Source organism: Salmo trutta, chromosome 20, assembly GCF_901001165.1.
Source record: "Salmo trutta chromosome 20, fSalTru1.1, whole genome shotgun sequence".
In the NCBI taxonomy this organism is placed as follows: Eukaryota; Metazoa; Chordata; class Actinopteri; order Salmoniformes; family Salmonidae; genus Salmo; species Salmo trutta.
Genome location: NC_042976.1, coordinates 10,854,836 through 10,869,725, shown reverse-complemented (window position 1 = coordinate 10,869,725; position 14,890 = coordinate 10,854,836). Strand labels below are relative to the sequence as shown.

The 14,890-nt window shown below is 42.4% G+C and overlaps 1 protein-coding gene across 4 annotated transcripts in view; it reads right to left on the bottom strand.

Moving 5' to 3' along the window:
* Window positions 1-12,875, bottom strand: part of LOC115155534 (methyl-CpG-binding domain protein 5) — a 42,125-nt gene extending 29,250 nt beyond the window's left edge. For 3 of the 4 annotated variants that reach the window (XM_029702222.1, XM_029702223.1, XM_029702225.1), the window contains exons 1-2: window positions 12,526-12,875; window positions 564-1,262 (exon numbers count right to left, since the gene is read on the bottom strand). In XM_029702222.1, coding sequence (XP_029558082.1) covers window positions 564-673 — 110 coding nt within the window. In that variant the 5' untranslated portion in view covers window positions 674-1,262; window positions 12,526-12,875. Of the gene's footprint in view, window positions 1-563; window positions 1,263-12,525 lie in introns of those variants that run through there. The other variant, XM_029702224.1, reaches the window with a different exon arrangement.
* Window positions 12,876-14,890: the final 2,015 nt, after the last annotated feature.

The following is a 14,890-nucleotide window of genomic DNA, read 5'->3' as shown; positions in this document are numbered from 1 at the left end:
GGTTTTAGTAACAGATTTGAACAACGTTTTTAATTATATGTATTTTTTTATTTAACTAGGCAAGTCAGTTAAGAACAAATTCTTATTTACAGTGACGGCCTAACCCGGCCAAACCCTAACGACGCTGGGCCAATTCTGCGCTGCCCTATGGGACTCCCAATCACGGCCGATTGTGATACAGACTGGAATCGAACCAGGGTCTGTAGTGACGCCTCTAGCACGGATATGCAGTGCCTTAGACCGCTGCGTCACTCGGGAGACAAAAACACTTAAACATGTCAAAATCGGGGACCGATGCGTATCAGTGAATCATTACATCCCTAATGACAAGCATCTCAGAATATGAAGTAAAAGGACAATGGAAAGGGTATAGTGGGCCTAATATGCAAATATATGTTTTCTTTTATATCCTGTATGAAGGAACCTGTTCAACAAACACATTTCAAATGGTTACAGACAATTACATGAAAATCTTCCTGTAGAAGGAAAGAAGTCATTAGCCTAAATTCTGACTGGGCAGATGGGCCCCAGGCTAGTTTAAATACAGGTAGAGTAGGTCTTACCTTATGTAGACAACCCCGCTGTGGGTGATCCTCCGCTGCCAACCTATAGGGACTTCAGCCGGGGGCTTCCCCTCAGAACACAGACCTTCATACTTCTTTGTTCTGTTCATTGTCCGCTCCTTAAGTCCACACAACTACACCCTTGCGATGTGAGATATCACAAGTCTGTCAGAGAGCTCAGACTAGTGTGCGTCATCCTGGGGTCTCTCAGGAGTGAACTGACCAAGCAAGAGATGATGTGCTACAACAGCTTCGATGGTTGGAACTGCCAACTGCCAATCCCACCGTTGCCTGCCTCTTCTGGGACAGGTTCACTGTGGAACCAGACCTTTGAGGCCCTTTGTCCCCATCCTGTTTAATGTCGTCATGTTTAAAATCACCATTTTCATCAATGTTTTTGTGAAGAGGCCATGGTAATGGTGGGAGAACCTGCCGAAATTGAGATGGGTGACCTGAGGGAACTTGAAGCAGCGCTGCCCAGGCGACCTCTCTCACAGACCAATGTTTCACTTTCAGTTCACAGAAGCTGATATTGGACAAATCTGGATGGATCTGGTTATCAATGGTGATTAAGTGAGCTCTGGCTGATGCTAACTGCCGCTGGTACCTTAAAACTCCTCATGTTGCAGGTTATGTCAGCATTACATCCTCCCAGAGAGGATAATGGATTAAAGCAGCCACTGTCCCATATATTCCAACCTGTAAAACAAGTAAAAAGTAACACCATCAAATTTACTACAAAAAGCTTTTAAGAATATATTTATAGTCTAAATATATTTATAGTCTAAATACTCTCAATGAGTAGGAGCTCATTGAGAATAATATATCTAAATATTTCCCACACAAGACAGGCTTTGCAGAGCTTTTACATAGCCCAAAATAATGTTAAATCCATTGTGCACATTTAAAAATATTGTTTTTCCTCTAAGAAAGAAATCGCTCTTCAATGTAATTAAGACTAGTTGTAGAAGTCACTAGCGGTAGTTAGCTGTATTTGGCTATATGCAGAGTGAATGGTCACAAAATCATGATGGATTGGATGCCATTGTTCCAGGCACTGATGTGACTCTGAATACTGCTAAGGCTTAATGATACTGAGTCGCCACGACAATGGGCCAGCCTACCTGCCTCCCATCCCCCTTTTTAATCAAGCCCTTCTCTGGCCAATACTTTAAGAGATCAGTAGTGGCCATAGGATGGGAATATTCCCCCTGTGTATCCACAGCCATTTCTAGGTGGGTGGATTTGGAGGACAAATATATTAGACTTTATAAGCTATAATTTTCATTTTTGTTGTTTAATTTTAACCAGAGTCTTGCATTCTGTCATCTGAATGGTCAAATCTGTCTCCATCTCTTGTGAATTCTCTTGCTGAAATAGTGGGAGTGTAAAGGTGACAGTGGGCCTCCCAGGGGCTGAAACACTCGATAGCCCTGTGTGTCTCCTGGGCTGCGAGGTGTTCGTCTTCACCGCCAGGCCTGTCAGACCGACAACTTATCTGTAACTCTGGGGTGAAATAAAAACAGCAGCACTTTGATATTGCATTACAGAGTGTGAATCACGCTCGCTGTGCATTTTCTGTGACGGATGACTCATCCACACAGCCGAGCGTGCACAGAAAACGCTGGTAATTAAAGCAAGGGTGCCTTCCTTTGCCTAGATACCAATACAAAATGGCTTGGTATTAAATCAGAGCGCACACACACACACACACACACACACACACACACACACACAGAATTGCTCCATGATTGAGAGCAGTGGTAGTGCCACTGCCACAGACACCCTTGGGATATGTCTGAAAGAGGACAAACGGAACAGCAAAGGCCAATATTCAAATCTGATTGTTAGCCTACCATCATTGTGCCATCCTTTATTTTCATAGTTGACTGAAAGCCTGCACAATGTCAAAAATAATCACAAATATGGACTGTAGAAAAAAAAAATCAAAAAAAATCGAAGGTGTTTAATTTGAGGCTTTATCGTGTTTTACCTTCACAGTATGTGTGCCTAAAAGCCAGGCACATTTGTAGAGCATGATAGGCCTACTAGTCCCTCCCACATGATAAATCAGCCATAAAACACTACATGGCTCTCCAGTGTTCCGTCACTGCTCCATAGCTTGGAGGGGAACAGAGCGAGTTGAAAAATAGGCCAGGCTCTCTTGGATGCAAGGTAGCTGTTGCAAGGGGGGGGGGGGCTTCAGTGTTAGATTCAACAGCTTCAAATATTTTGGCAGTGTAGAGTTCCAGGGACACAGCATCTCTACTTGTGATATTGTGAACAAACAATCGAACTCCACGCCAGATGACAAAAGAAAACGATTGACCCAATGTATTAGAACGACATGTAAATGCAGCCTAAGTACCCATACAGTACAATAAAACATATTCCCTGGATAATAAAACAGAAAGCAGGCACACTGGGACTTAGTGCTGGGCAATATGGCCAAAATATATCACGGTATTTTTGTCATTGACGGTATGAAGCTATTTGACGTTTCTGAATAATAACTTGCTTTATGAGTAGCGCATGACCCTAGGATGCCATCAAATTCATTCTAAGTGGTTTTAAAATGGGCTTTCTCCATTCTGATTGCTTTATACTGTTCAAACAAACTACAACCAAAAATAGTAAGACATTACTGAAAGTGAAGTAGTCTTATTTGTAGAACAACGAAATCCTATTTTGTAGCCTCAAACTCTGGTACTCGATCAATGGTTGCCATTTCTATAGTTATTTGTTCAATTCCAGCCTTCACTTCCATAGTTTTGTCCAATTTCTTAATTTCCTGCACAAACACTGTCAAGTGCATTTTGTCTTAGTACGCCTCTATAAAATAAAAAAAAGAATATCAGAATATTATCATCATCATCATCATCATCATCATCATCTTTGACCATGTACTTTCGGGTTAATTTGCAGATCTTAATAAAAAGGGCAGTCGGACAATTTCCGGTGGTCTCTACTCCGAAGTTGTTGATTAGTTGTGCTAGCGTTTAGCTAGCAGTTCTCAGCTGTTAGCAGTTTTGTACTGGCGATAAAAATGAATTATTGCAAGAATTTGAGTAACTACAGAATCATTTAATTAAACAAATCAAACAAAATCACGTTAGAATGTAAAGTAAAAATCCACACCGGTGTGTGTATCTAGTAAAATGCAGTAAACTAGCGATGTAAGGATTAAAATGCTTAAGATGCAAGTGCATAGGTTCGAGGAACCCAAACCGATCCAAATATAGCTTGCATCGGTCAGAACATCGATTCGTTACAAAATCACTGATTTCACTAAAATGTTTTGCTCAATTTACTTTCTTTCTACCTTCCAAAAATACCTAATTTTGTGATAACTGATGGGTCCTCTCCTTTAGTCTTGAACTAAGCAAGTAACTGTGTTGATAGTCATTGATATAAAAGTAATTGTGCATGCCGAACAACCCCAGGGAATATCAGTAGCCTAATGACAAATTGAAAACAGGCTTTTAGAAATGTATTAAAAATTAAAACCTGAAATACCTCATCTACATAAGTATTCAGACCATTTGTTATAAGACTCAAAATTGTGCTCAAGTGCATCCTGTTTCCATTGATCATCGTTGAAATGTTTCTACTACTTGGGAGACCACCTGTGGTAAATTAAATTGATTGGACATGATTTGGAAAGGCACACACCTGTCTATAAAAGGTCCCACAGTTGACAGTGCAGTTGACAGTGCACGTCAGAGCAAAAACCAAGCCATGAGGTCAAAGGAATTGTCCGTAGAGCTCCGAGACAGGATTGTGTCGAGGCACAGAAGTGCAGTATTGAAGGGTCCCCAAGAACATCAATCTTCAAACATTCTTAAATGGAAGAAGTTTGTAACCACCAAGACTCTTCCTAGAGTTGGCCGACCGGCCAAACTGAGCAATCGGGGGCGAAAGGCCTCGGTTAGGAAGGTGACCAAGAACCAGATGGGCACTCTGACAGAGCTCCAGAGTTCCTCTGTGGAGCTGCGAGAACCTTCCAGAATGACAATAATCTCTGCAGCACTCCACCAATCAGGCCTTTACGGTAGAGTGGCCAGACAGAAGCCACTCCTCTGTAAAAGGCACATGACAGGCCACTTGGAGTTTAGAAAAAGGCACCTAAAGACTGTAAGACCATGTGAAACTAGATTCTCTGGTCTGATGAAACCAAGATTGAACTCTTTTGCCTAAATGCCAAACGTCACCTCTAGAGGAAACCTGACACCATCCCTACAGTGAAGCATGGTGGTGGCAGCATCATGCTGTGTGAATGATTTTCAGCGGCAGGGACTGAGGGTCTAGTCAGGATCGAGGGAAAGGTGAACAGAGAAAAGTACAGAGATCCTTGATGAAGAGCGCTCAGGACCTGAGACTGGGGCGAAGGTTCACCTTCCAACAGGACAACAACCCTAAGCACACAGCCAAGCCAATGCAGGAGTGGCTTCGGGACAAGTCTTTGAATGTCCTTGAGTGGACCAGCCAGAGGCCGGACATGAGCCTGATCGAACTTCTCTGGAGACACCTGAAAATAGCTTTGCAGCAACGCTCCCCATCCAACCTGACAGAGCTTGAGAGGATCTGCAGAGAGGAATGGGAGGAACCCCCCAAAATACAGGTGTGCCAAGCTTGTAGTGTCATATCCAAGAAGACTCAAGGCCTTAATCGCTGCCAAATGTGCTTCATCAAAATACTGAGTAAAAGGTCTGAATACTTATGTAAAATGTGATAAGTTATTTTTTTACTTCTTATAAATGTGCAAAAATTTGCAAAGACCTGTTTTTGCTTTGTCATTAGGGGGTATTGTGTGTAGATTAAATCGTTTTTCCCCCCCCTCAATCAATTTTAGAATAAGGCTGTAACGTAAAAATGTGGAAAAAGTCAAGGGGTCTGAATACTTTCCCGAATGCACTGTATATTCATTGGCTATCTAATAGTGGTAGTGAGGTGGTAGATGCCTAGTCTCACGACTCAGCTCAGGTTAGGGCTGGGCGATATGGTCTAAAAATGATCACGTCCCCCCCCCCAAACATGGGCGATTCACGATATGCTGTATATCGCAATGTTTGAATGCTGCTGCCACAGTTCTAAAACAAAAACGTCTTTCTCCCTTGAGGTAAACAGTGTAGGCTAGTATAACTTCTTTGTCGGTGGTCTTGAAGGCCTTCCCACCTCATACCTATCACACACAAACTAAAATGTCCAGTAACGTATCAGGCTGTTGGATGAATTTATCCGGCGTGAGCCAGCACTGGAATTCAACCGTATATTTTTATAAGCAGTTGTCATTTGAGCTTATCATTGTAAACTAAACACTGGAGCAGAGTTCTGATGCTGCCCAATAGCGCTGGGCCGTATATTGTGCATCTCACAGAATGGACCAAAAAATAAATGAAACTTAGGATCTGTGTTTATTCTACAGTACTCTTGGGGGAGTACACAAAAAAGCAGAGTTAAATAAACAAATAAAAAGCGTTATGGATGTTACATGAAATGGACAAGCTTTTTGGGGAGACTGAACATATTAGCAAAAGTCTGAGTCTTAGGTCAATACATGGATTGCCATTTCAAAGGCTTGGCTGAACACAAAAACAATAATTTAGAAAATATAGTAATTTCCATTATTAATTTAGAAAGTAAAAACAACTCACGGATGTTACATCCTCCATTACAAATGTTTGAGAGTCTAAAATAGACATTCACATCTTAAAAAGGGAAACTCCAATGTTGACACAGTCCTGAAATGTTTTGTATGTCAGCAGTCAAGAAATTGGACATTCAAGAAGCAAAGTGTCACCGGTTAGTCCTAGGTGCCATCTCCGTTCTGATAGGATGGTTGAAGCGCACGATGATAGCAGTCTGCCCAGAGAAAGCCAAGTGAGCTAAAGAGCCAAACCTTTTAATTACATTCATATGAGACAGCCCTCCATCAAGACAGCAGAGCCCCCGTTTCATCAGCATGTTATCTACACCGAGTGTACAAAACATTAGGAACACCTCTTTCCACGACAGACTAAGCAAGTAAATCCAGGTGAAAGCTATGATCCCTTATTGATGTCACTTGTTAAATCCACTTCAAATCAGTGTAAATGAAGTGGAAGAGACAGGTTAAAGAAGGATTTTTAAGCCTTGAGACAAATCAGACATGGATCGTGTATGTGTGCCATTCAGAGGGTGGACATCCAGCCAACTTCACACAACTGTGGGAAGATTTAGAGTCAACATGGGCCAGCATCTCTGTGGAACAATTGACACCTTGTAGAGTCCATACCCCAATAAATTGAGGCTGTTCTGAGGGGAAAGGGGATGCAACTCAATATTTGGAAGATGTTCCTAATGTTTTGTACACTCAGAGTATAGTTCGTCGGTATTAGATAGAACGTTGCAGCCGTGCCCGTTTGGAAAACAACTTGTGGTTACCTAGGTTACCCCACCAGCTCACAGCAAAAACTTGACCTTTTTCAAAACGCAATTTTCTTGTTGTCTGCTTGTTTCAGTCAATTACAAAACGACATTCAATAAAGAGATATATCTCTATATAAATAAATAGTTTAACTAGGCAAGCCAGTTAAGAACAAATTCTTATTTACAATGACAGCCTAGGAACAGCGGGTTAACTGCCTTGTTCAGGGGCAGAACGAGAGATTTTTATCTTGTCAGGTCGGGGATTCAATCTAGCAACCTTTTGGTTACTGGCCCAATGCTCTAACCACTAGGAAAAGTAAAACATGTCTAATGATTACTTTTCAACATTGCCTGCTCCCGAGCATTCACACTACTTTAAAAAAAAACGTAATATTGTAGGACTTCCCTCATGCCCCTTTTAAAGACTGTGCTAGAAGCCACATGAGTGAGTGCTAGCTACCACCCGGAATATCTAGCAAAGACCAACAAAATTAACAAACGGAATATAAAGCTACAAGTTGTGAGTGGAGTTACAAACGGACTATACTAAAGTTAAACGTCTTACCTGTGTAGCCTATTTTGACACCGGGTCCCAACATTTTCCACACCAAATAGCCTGAAGCCACAGGGCTCATCTCGCAGGCTCTATTGAAGCAATAAGGCACAAAGGGGTGTGTTGTGCCTGGATACAGCCCTTAGCCGTGGTATAATGGCCATATACCACAAACCCCTGAGATGCCTTATTGCTATTATAAAAACTGGTTACAAACTTAATTAGAGCAGTAAAAATATATGTTTTGTCATATCTGTGGTATATACCACGGCTGTCAGCCAATCAACATTCAGTGCTCGAACCACCCATTTTATAATTCCCTACGTGGGACAACACAGTCGCTTTTTGACATGTTTTGCTATTTCTGTATAAAAACTATATATAATTCGACGAAGTTGTCTCTTTTACAATGAGGGTGAACGGGAAAATGTTATCCACCAATTTGTGGGTGTGATCGAGGACAACTCATTATTATGTAAATATCAATTCGGAGTATAGAAGAACATGGAGTGAGCACCTCTCCCTCCTTGCGTCTCAGCCATGAAGGATTCTCCCATAAATTGAATAGATTTTCCTGTGCTGTTCTATAATTGGAAAGGACCCCACATCCATAAATATGGGATTTATGAAACACGGGAAGTAATAAGTGGTCCGGCGGGATGTAAACTCAGCAAACAAAGAAAATGTTCTCTCACTGTTAACTGCATTTATTTTCAGCAAACTTAACATGTGTAAATATATTTGTATGAAAATAAGATTCAACAACTGAGACAAACTAAACAAGTTCCACAGACATGTGACTAAAATAATTGGAATAATGTGTCCCTGAACAAAGGGGGGGTCAAAATCAAAAGTAACAGTCAGTATCTGGTGTGGCCACCAGCTGCATTAAGTACCGCAGTGCATCTCCTCCTCATGGACTGCACCAGATTTGCCAGTTCTTGCTGTGAGATATTACCCCACTATTCCACCAAGGCACCTGCAAGTTCCCGGACATTTCTGGGGGGAATGGCCCTAGCCCTCACCCTCCGATCCAACAGCTTCCAGACGTGCTCAATGGGATTGAGATACAGGCTCTTCGCTGGCCATGGCAGAACACTGACATTCCTGTCTTGCAGGAAATCACACACAGAACAAGCAGTATGGCTGCATTGTCATGTCAGGATGAGCCTGCAGGAAGGGTACCACATGAGAGAGGAGGATGTCTTCCCTGTAACGCGCAGCGTTGAGACTGCCTGCAATGACAAGCTCAGTCCGATGATGCTGTGACACACTGCGCCAGACCATGACGGACCCTTCACCTCCAAATGGATCCTTCTCCAGAGTACAGGCCTCGGTGTAACGCTCATTCCTTCGACGATAAACGCGAATCCGACCATCACTCCTGGTGAGACAAAACCACGACTCGTCAGTGAAGAGCACTTTTTGCCAGTCCTGTCTGGTTCAGCGATGGTGGGTTGTTGCCAGTGATGTCTGGTGAGGACCTGCCTTACAACAGGCCTACAAGCCCTCAGTCCAGCCTCTCTCAGCCTATTGCGGACAGTCTGAGCACTGATGGAGGGATTGTGTGTTCCTGGTGTAACTCGGGCAGGTGTTGTTGCCATCCTGTACCTGTCCCGCAGGTGTGATGTTTGGATGTACCGATCCTGTGCAAGTGTTGTTACACGTGGTCTGCCACTGCGAGGACGATCACCTGTCCGTCCTGTCTCCCTGTAGCGCTGTCTTAGGCGTCTCACAGTACGAACATTGCAATTTATTGCCCTGGCCACATCTGCAGTCCTCATGCCTCCTTGCAGCATGCCTAAGGCACGTTCATGCAGATGAGCAGGGACCCTGGGCATTTTTCTTTTGCTGTTTTTCAGAGAGTCAGTAGAAAGGCCTCTTTAGTGTCCCAAGTTTTCATAACTGTGACCTTAATTGCCTACCGTCTGTAAGCTGTTAGTGTCTTAACGACCGTTCCACAGGTGCATGTTCATTAATTGTTTATGGTTCATTGAACAAGCATGGTAAACAGTGTTTAAACCCTTTACAATGAAGATCTGTGAAGTTATTTGGATTTTTGCAAATTATCTTTGAAAGACAGGGTCCTGAAAAAGGGACGTTTCTTTTTTTGCTGAGTTTATTGTGCTATGACAGCTCAAACCGACACCCATATAGTGGACTTCTAGTAGTTAGACCGACCCTGTACATTCATTATTTGTCTTATTTCAGTATTCCATTAACGCGCAGTAGTTTATAAAGAATGGCCAGACCAGCTAGCCTAGCTACCAAAACTCCTTGCTCCGACCAAACGCCATGCCCACGGACATTCGTTTCTCCTCCGCAATGAGTCTGGATCTGAGTAACTAGCTCTAACGCTAACCTAACGCAGTAGGCATAGAAAGATGAGATCCCACTTCGGTATATTTTTCTTGCGACTCATCATAGGCTACTAGAACGCAAACGCATTCTAAGGGTTCTGATTGGTCACAGAAATCGATGGGTTGGACCAGAGCCAAAAGGGTTGGGCCAAAGTTGCGTTTACTAAATGAATCATTGGGTTTGATACTCTGATTGGTTAGAGACGATCCAATCGCTGATGACCTTGTTTTGTACAACACCCCAGACGTTGCATTTTAACGTTCAGAAACGTCAATAATCATCGCTGTCATACAGGTTTTCGAAAACATACACTGATATGCCCCATGTCTTTTATATCAGCTAGAAAGAATCTTTCAAATAAAAAAAAGATGCACTTACTGCAGCAGTTTTGCACAGATCCACAAGCTGTGTGTGCCCTCAGTTAAGGAACTACACTTCCTCCCCAGTTACTTTTACATGCTGACCACACCACCCGCGTTGCATGCACGAGCTTTGCAAAATAAACATATTATTCAATAATTTCATCCGAACTGCTCGGCTACGAGCTTCTGCATAACCATCAAGCATTTTAGATGCTAGTGTAACCGATGTGAAATGGCTAGCTAGTTAGGGGGGTGCGCGCTAATAGCGTTTCGATCGGTGACGTCACTCACTCTGAGACCTTGAAGTAGTTGTTCCCCTTGCTCTGCAAGGGTCGCGGCTTTTGTGGCGCGATGGGTAACGATGCTTCGTGGGTGTCAGTTGTTGATGTGTGCAGAGGGTGCCTGGTTCGAGCCCAGGTAGGGGCGAGGAGAGGGACAGAAGCTATAATGTTACATTTGATGCACTGCAAGTCCCGCCTCTCCCATCTCCTCATAGTTTTTTTATTTAACTAGGCAAGTCAGTTAAGCACAAATTCTTATTTAAATAATGGCCTAGGAACAGTAAGTTAAATGCTTTGTTCAGGGGCAGAACGACAGATTTTTACCTTGTGAGCTCGGGGATTTGATCTAGCAGCCTTTCGGTTACTGGCCCAATGCTCTATCCACTAGGCTATGTGCATATAACCATGTGAGTGATTGAAGGATGAAGCAGGGCCACACTCCAGTCCATTTGTTGGTGGTAATGCACCTTAAAATTGGTTGTCAACTGCCATATAAAATCCACAGAAGAAAAATGAACAAGGAGAAAAACGAACTAGAATTCCTCCTTTTTATCTGTGGATTAATTGACAGAGTAGAGCGCAAACGATTTTGTATGACTCAACATGGGGTCAAAATTCTATAAAGATCCAGCTAATCCAGTCGGTTTTGATATTTTAACCTGGATGTCATGAAAGCTTTTGGTAGGGATAGACAAAATCAACACAGGCATGATGGCGCACACAGACGCATGCTCGTTGCCGGTTTGGTCAGCATGTTACACACAGGTGTTCAGAGCAGGCTATATAGCCAATTACCACAGGTGGCCGCCTATGGCTTCCCTTGTGGGGACACTAACCCTATGAAAGGTGTAGTCATTTATCCTTCTGTTTTTTTATTATTGTTTTTGGCTGATATCAAAGATATGTTCCTTATCTTTCCAAAAACGAGTGCAAGTGTCGCGCTCTTAACAATACTCCCCTGGTCCGAAGATACTATTGTCAATAGGCACTAAAGCAGTTAGCTTTCATGAATGGGGTAGCAACAGACCAGACACTAATGTATAACATTACTTTCAACTGAAATGAAAAGGAAAACCACAATAATCCCCAAGATGTTGGGAAACAAATAATGGATCTCTTGATGCAACATGGTAATTTTTTGTCCTTACCTTTATCATAAAAATAAGGTTTTGACAGTGGAGCAATACTCTATTCTCTCTCACAAATTAATATCTACTAAGATTTCATTCTCTGTCCTATGGGATGTTTGCTGGTGGCCTATGCAGAGGGTCTGATTAACATTGGAAACAGACCAGATGCTGAACAAGCATCTAAACCCATACGAACATCTGCAAAACCAACATTCTGTTATTAGGCATTACAGTATAATAAATTAAAAATAAAAATAAATACTGTTACGGATTGCCATCACTATCCACTATATAGGAGGGAACCAATTAGGCCAGGTACATTATTACTGTGCCATAGCCACACTCCTCTGAAACCAGACAACACGGCATAAGTAGTTAACGTTACATATTGATGACATTATGTCGTGTGTGCGTGAGGTAGGCAGCACGCGCACTATTTTGAAAACCATGCGCGTTGTCGGGTGCTGATTTGACTGGCAAAATAATCTGCGTAGATAACTAACTGTTAGGGTAACTAACTTTCTTGCTAACTATAAAAAGTATGTAAATTGCAGCTGATAATTGCATGCTAATAGCATGCTATCTAGCTGGCTACCTAACCTTACTTCAGCTTCCTACTGGTGGCTAGCTACGCGTACGAGCCTGCTGCTATTGACGATGCCATAACAAACACAGCAAGAGCAATTTCACAGCCAAGCGACACGGATGGAGGAGATAGCTACAATAGTAGTCCTGTATGATAAAATAATATTTTTTTATTTTACATAGATTTTGGTGTTACTAGTCGCTAGCTAGCTATTTAGCTAGCCAGCTAGAGTTGCCTATAAATGCTTTCTTAAAATGTGTAAACTAATATAGCACTCTTACCTTTATAGCTTCCCATATCAGAAGACAAAAAACACGACACGGAGAATTTAGTTCAATAACAACATGAACCGAAGCCCTTTGCAGAAATGTCAGTCGAGCCAGGGCCAAAATTGAGACAGACACCAGGCAGAGGTCTGTTGCTGAGAGGCTTGAGAGTCAGAAATAAGGTTTAGCATATCCAAAATACCATGCCCTCCATTTCAACAGTTCACATTTTGCTTTTCAGGATTACATGTAGAGAAATGTAAAAATAAAAAAGAAGCATAGGTTCACGTTTGCTATTCCTTTGAAAATCTACATTAAAGCGCTCCCACGTACAAGTGCCACTGCTAGATTTCTCTCGAGCTTGTTGGGAATAGAAAGATGGGAGCGATGGATTGCGCATGCGCCACAGCTGGAGCCTGGAAAATCTGTCCCAGCATGCAACAGAATGTAAAAAGAACGCAAGGTTTAGAAATGGAGACATGTTGAAACATTCTAGTATCTTCAAAATTATTGTGGTGGATGCATGCCATAATGCAGGCATATTCTGATTATTTAATATATTGTGATTATTTTATGTGTTTATAGTACACTACTGCTGGACAGTTCATAATGCATCCATTGAATGCATTTCATTTGAAGGATTTCCCCCACAACATTCATAGTAAATAATGTGTATACATTTGGATTCTTGTTATTTAGCCGACGCTCTTATGCAGAGCGATTTACAGTTAATCATGCATTCATCTTATTAAAGGTCGACTTTGGGCACAAAAAACGGTCAACTCCGCCCCGTTCTCAATTTTCGAACATAAATGGAGTGTGCCTTTCTTTGGTGGTTATCGGTGTGTCATTCTGGTCATGCGTGCCGCGACCGACGTAGCAAAGTCGTTAACTAAACAAGCCACTTTAGCTAGCCAGTAATGGTGCTTTTAAGACAAATGGGAACTGAATAAACATTTTTTTAAATGAGGTCAAATCATGTTGTCAGTGATATTCAGGCCGGAAAGTCGGAGCTCTAGAAAGATTCTCGACTTGGAATTCGGAGTTGGAGGACCTTTCAAAACGATTTTTCCCAGTCTGAGCTATTCTTTTCCGGAGTTCCGAGTTGTCTTGAACCCACTGAAGTCGGGGATTTACGAGTTCCGAGTTGTTTTGAACGCGGCATAACTCATCCAGAATGTGTTTGGAAATAGGCAAAAAATAGCACTTCTGTAGCCAAATGTCTTTTTCATAAATGTTTGTTTTTAAGCATTAAATGACCTGGTATGATGGTGCATTGATCAGTTAGTTATACAGTTTAAAAGAGGTTATTTTTACCGAAAGATAACCTTTAAGATAGCTAGGTGATAAAACCACATATCATAGTTATAGTAAGTACATTGTTCCTCAATAAAGAAGTTAATGCTAGTAGGCAAAGAAAAGTGCACACGTATTTATTTATTATACATACATCTTAAGCGTATGTATTATCATACATCTTAAGTGTATCAAGCCCCAGCATGTTCAATTCACTGTAGGAGCCTTGCTGCTGCATCAGGATCATGCCTCCATCCCATAGTGTGAGAAAGGGATTCTGAGATGCAATGGGCTTTGCTGCCACCTAGTGAACAGATGGAGCTCTCCAGCTCCTTGTTGTGCTGAAATCTACAGTAAGACGTCTTGCTCCCAGACAAGTTAAACAACTTCTTTGCTCGCTTTGAGGACAATACAGTACCACTGACACAGCCACTACCAAAGCCTGTGGTGTCTCCTTCACCGTGGCCAACGTGAGTAAAACATTTAAACGTGTTAACCCTCGCAAGGCTGCCGGTCCAGACTTAACCTTTAAGATAGCTAGTTCTATTTCCGTCCAAACACATTCTGGATGATGTATGATAATACATACACTTAATTAAGATGTAATAGGCAAAAAAATAGCACTTCTGTAGCCAAATGTATTTTTCATAAACGGAACAGTAGCGGAAAGTTCTTCAGCGTACACATCACGGCCAAACTTAAATGGTCCAAACACACAGACAGCGTGGTGAAGAAGGCACAACAGCGCCTCTTCAACCTCAGGAGGCTGAAGAAATTTGTCTTGTCACCTAAAACACTCAAACTTTTACAGATGCACAATCGAGAGCATCCTGTTGGGCTGTATCACCAGCTGGTACGGCAACTGCTCAGCCCACAACCGCAAGGCTCCCCAGAGGGTAGTGAGGTCTGCACACCGCATCACTGGGGGCAAACTACCTGCCCTCCAGGACACCTACAGTGCCCAATGTCAGAGGAAGGCCAAAAAGATCATCAAGGACAACAACTACCCGAGCCACTGCCTGTTCACCCCGCCACCATCCAGAAGGTAAGGTCAGGACAGGTGCATCAAAGCTGGGATCAAGAG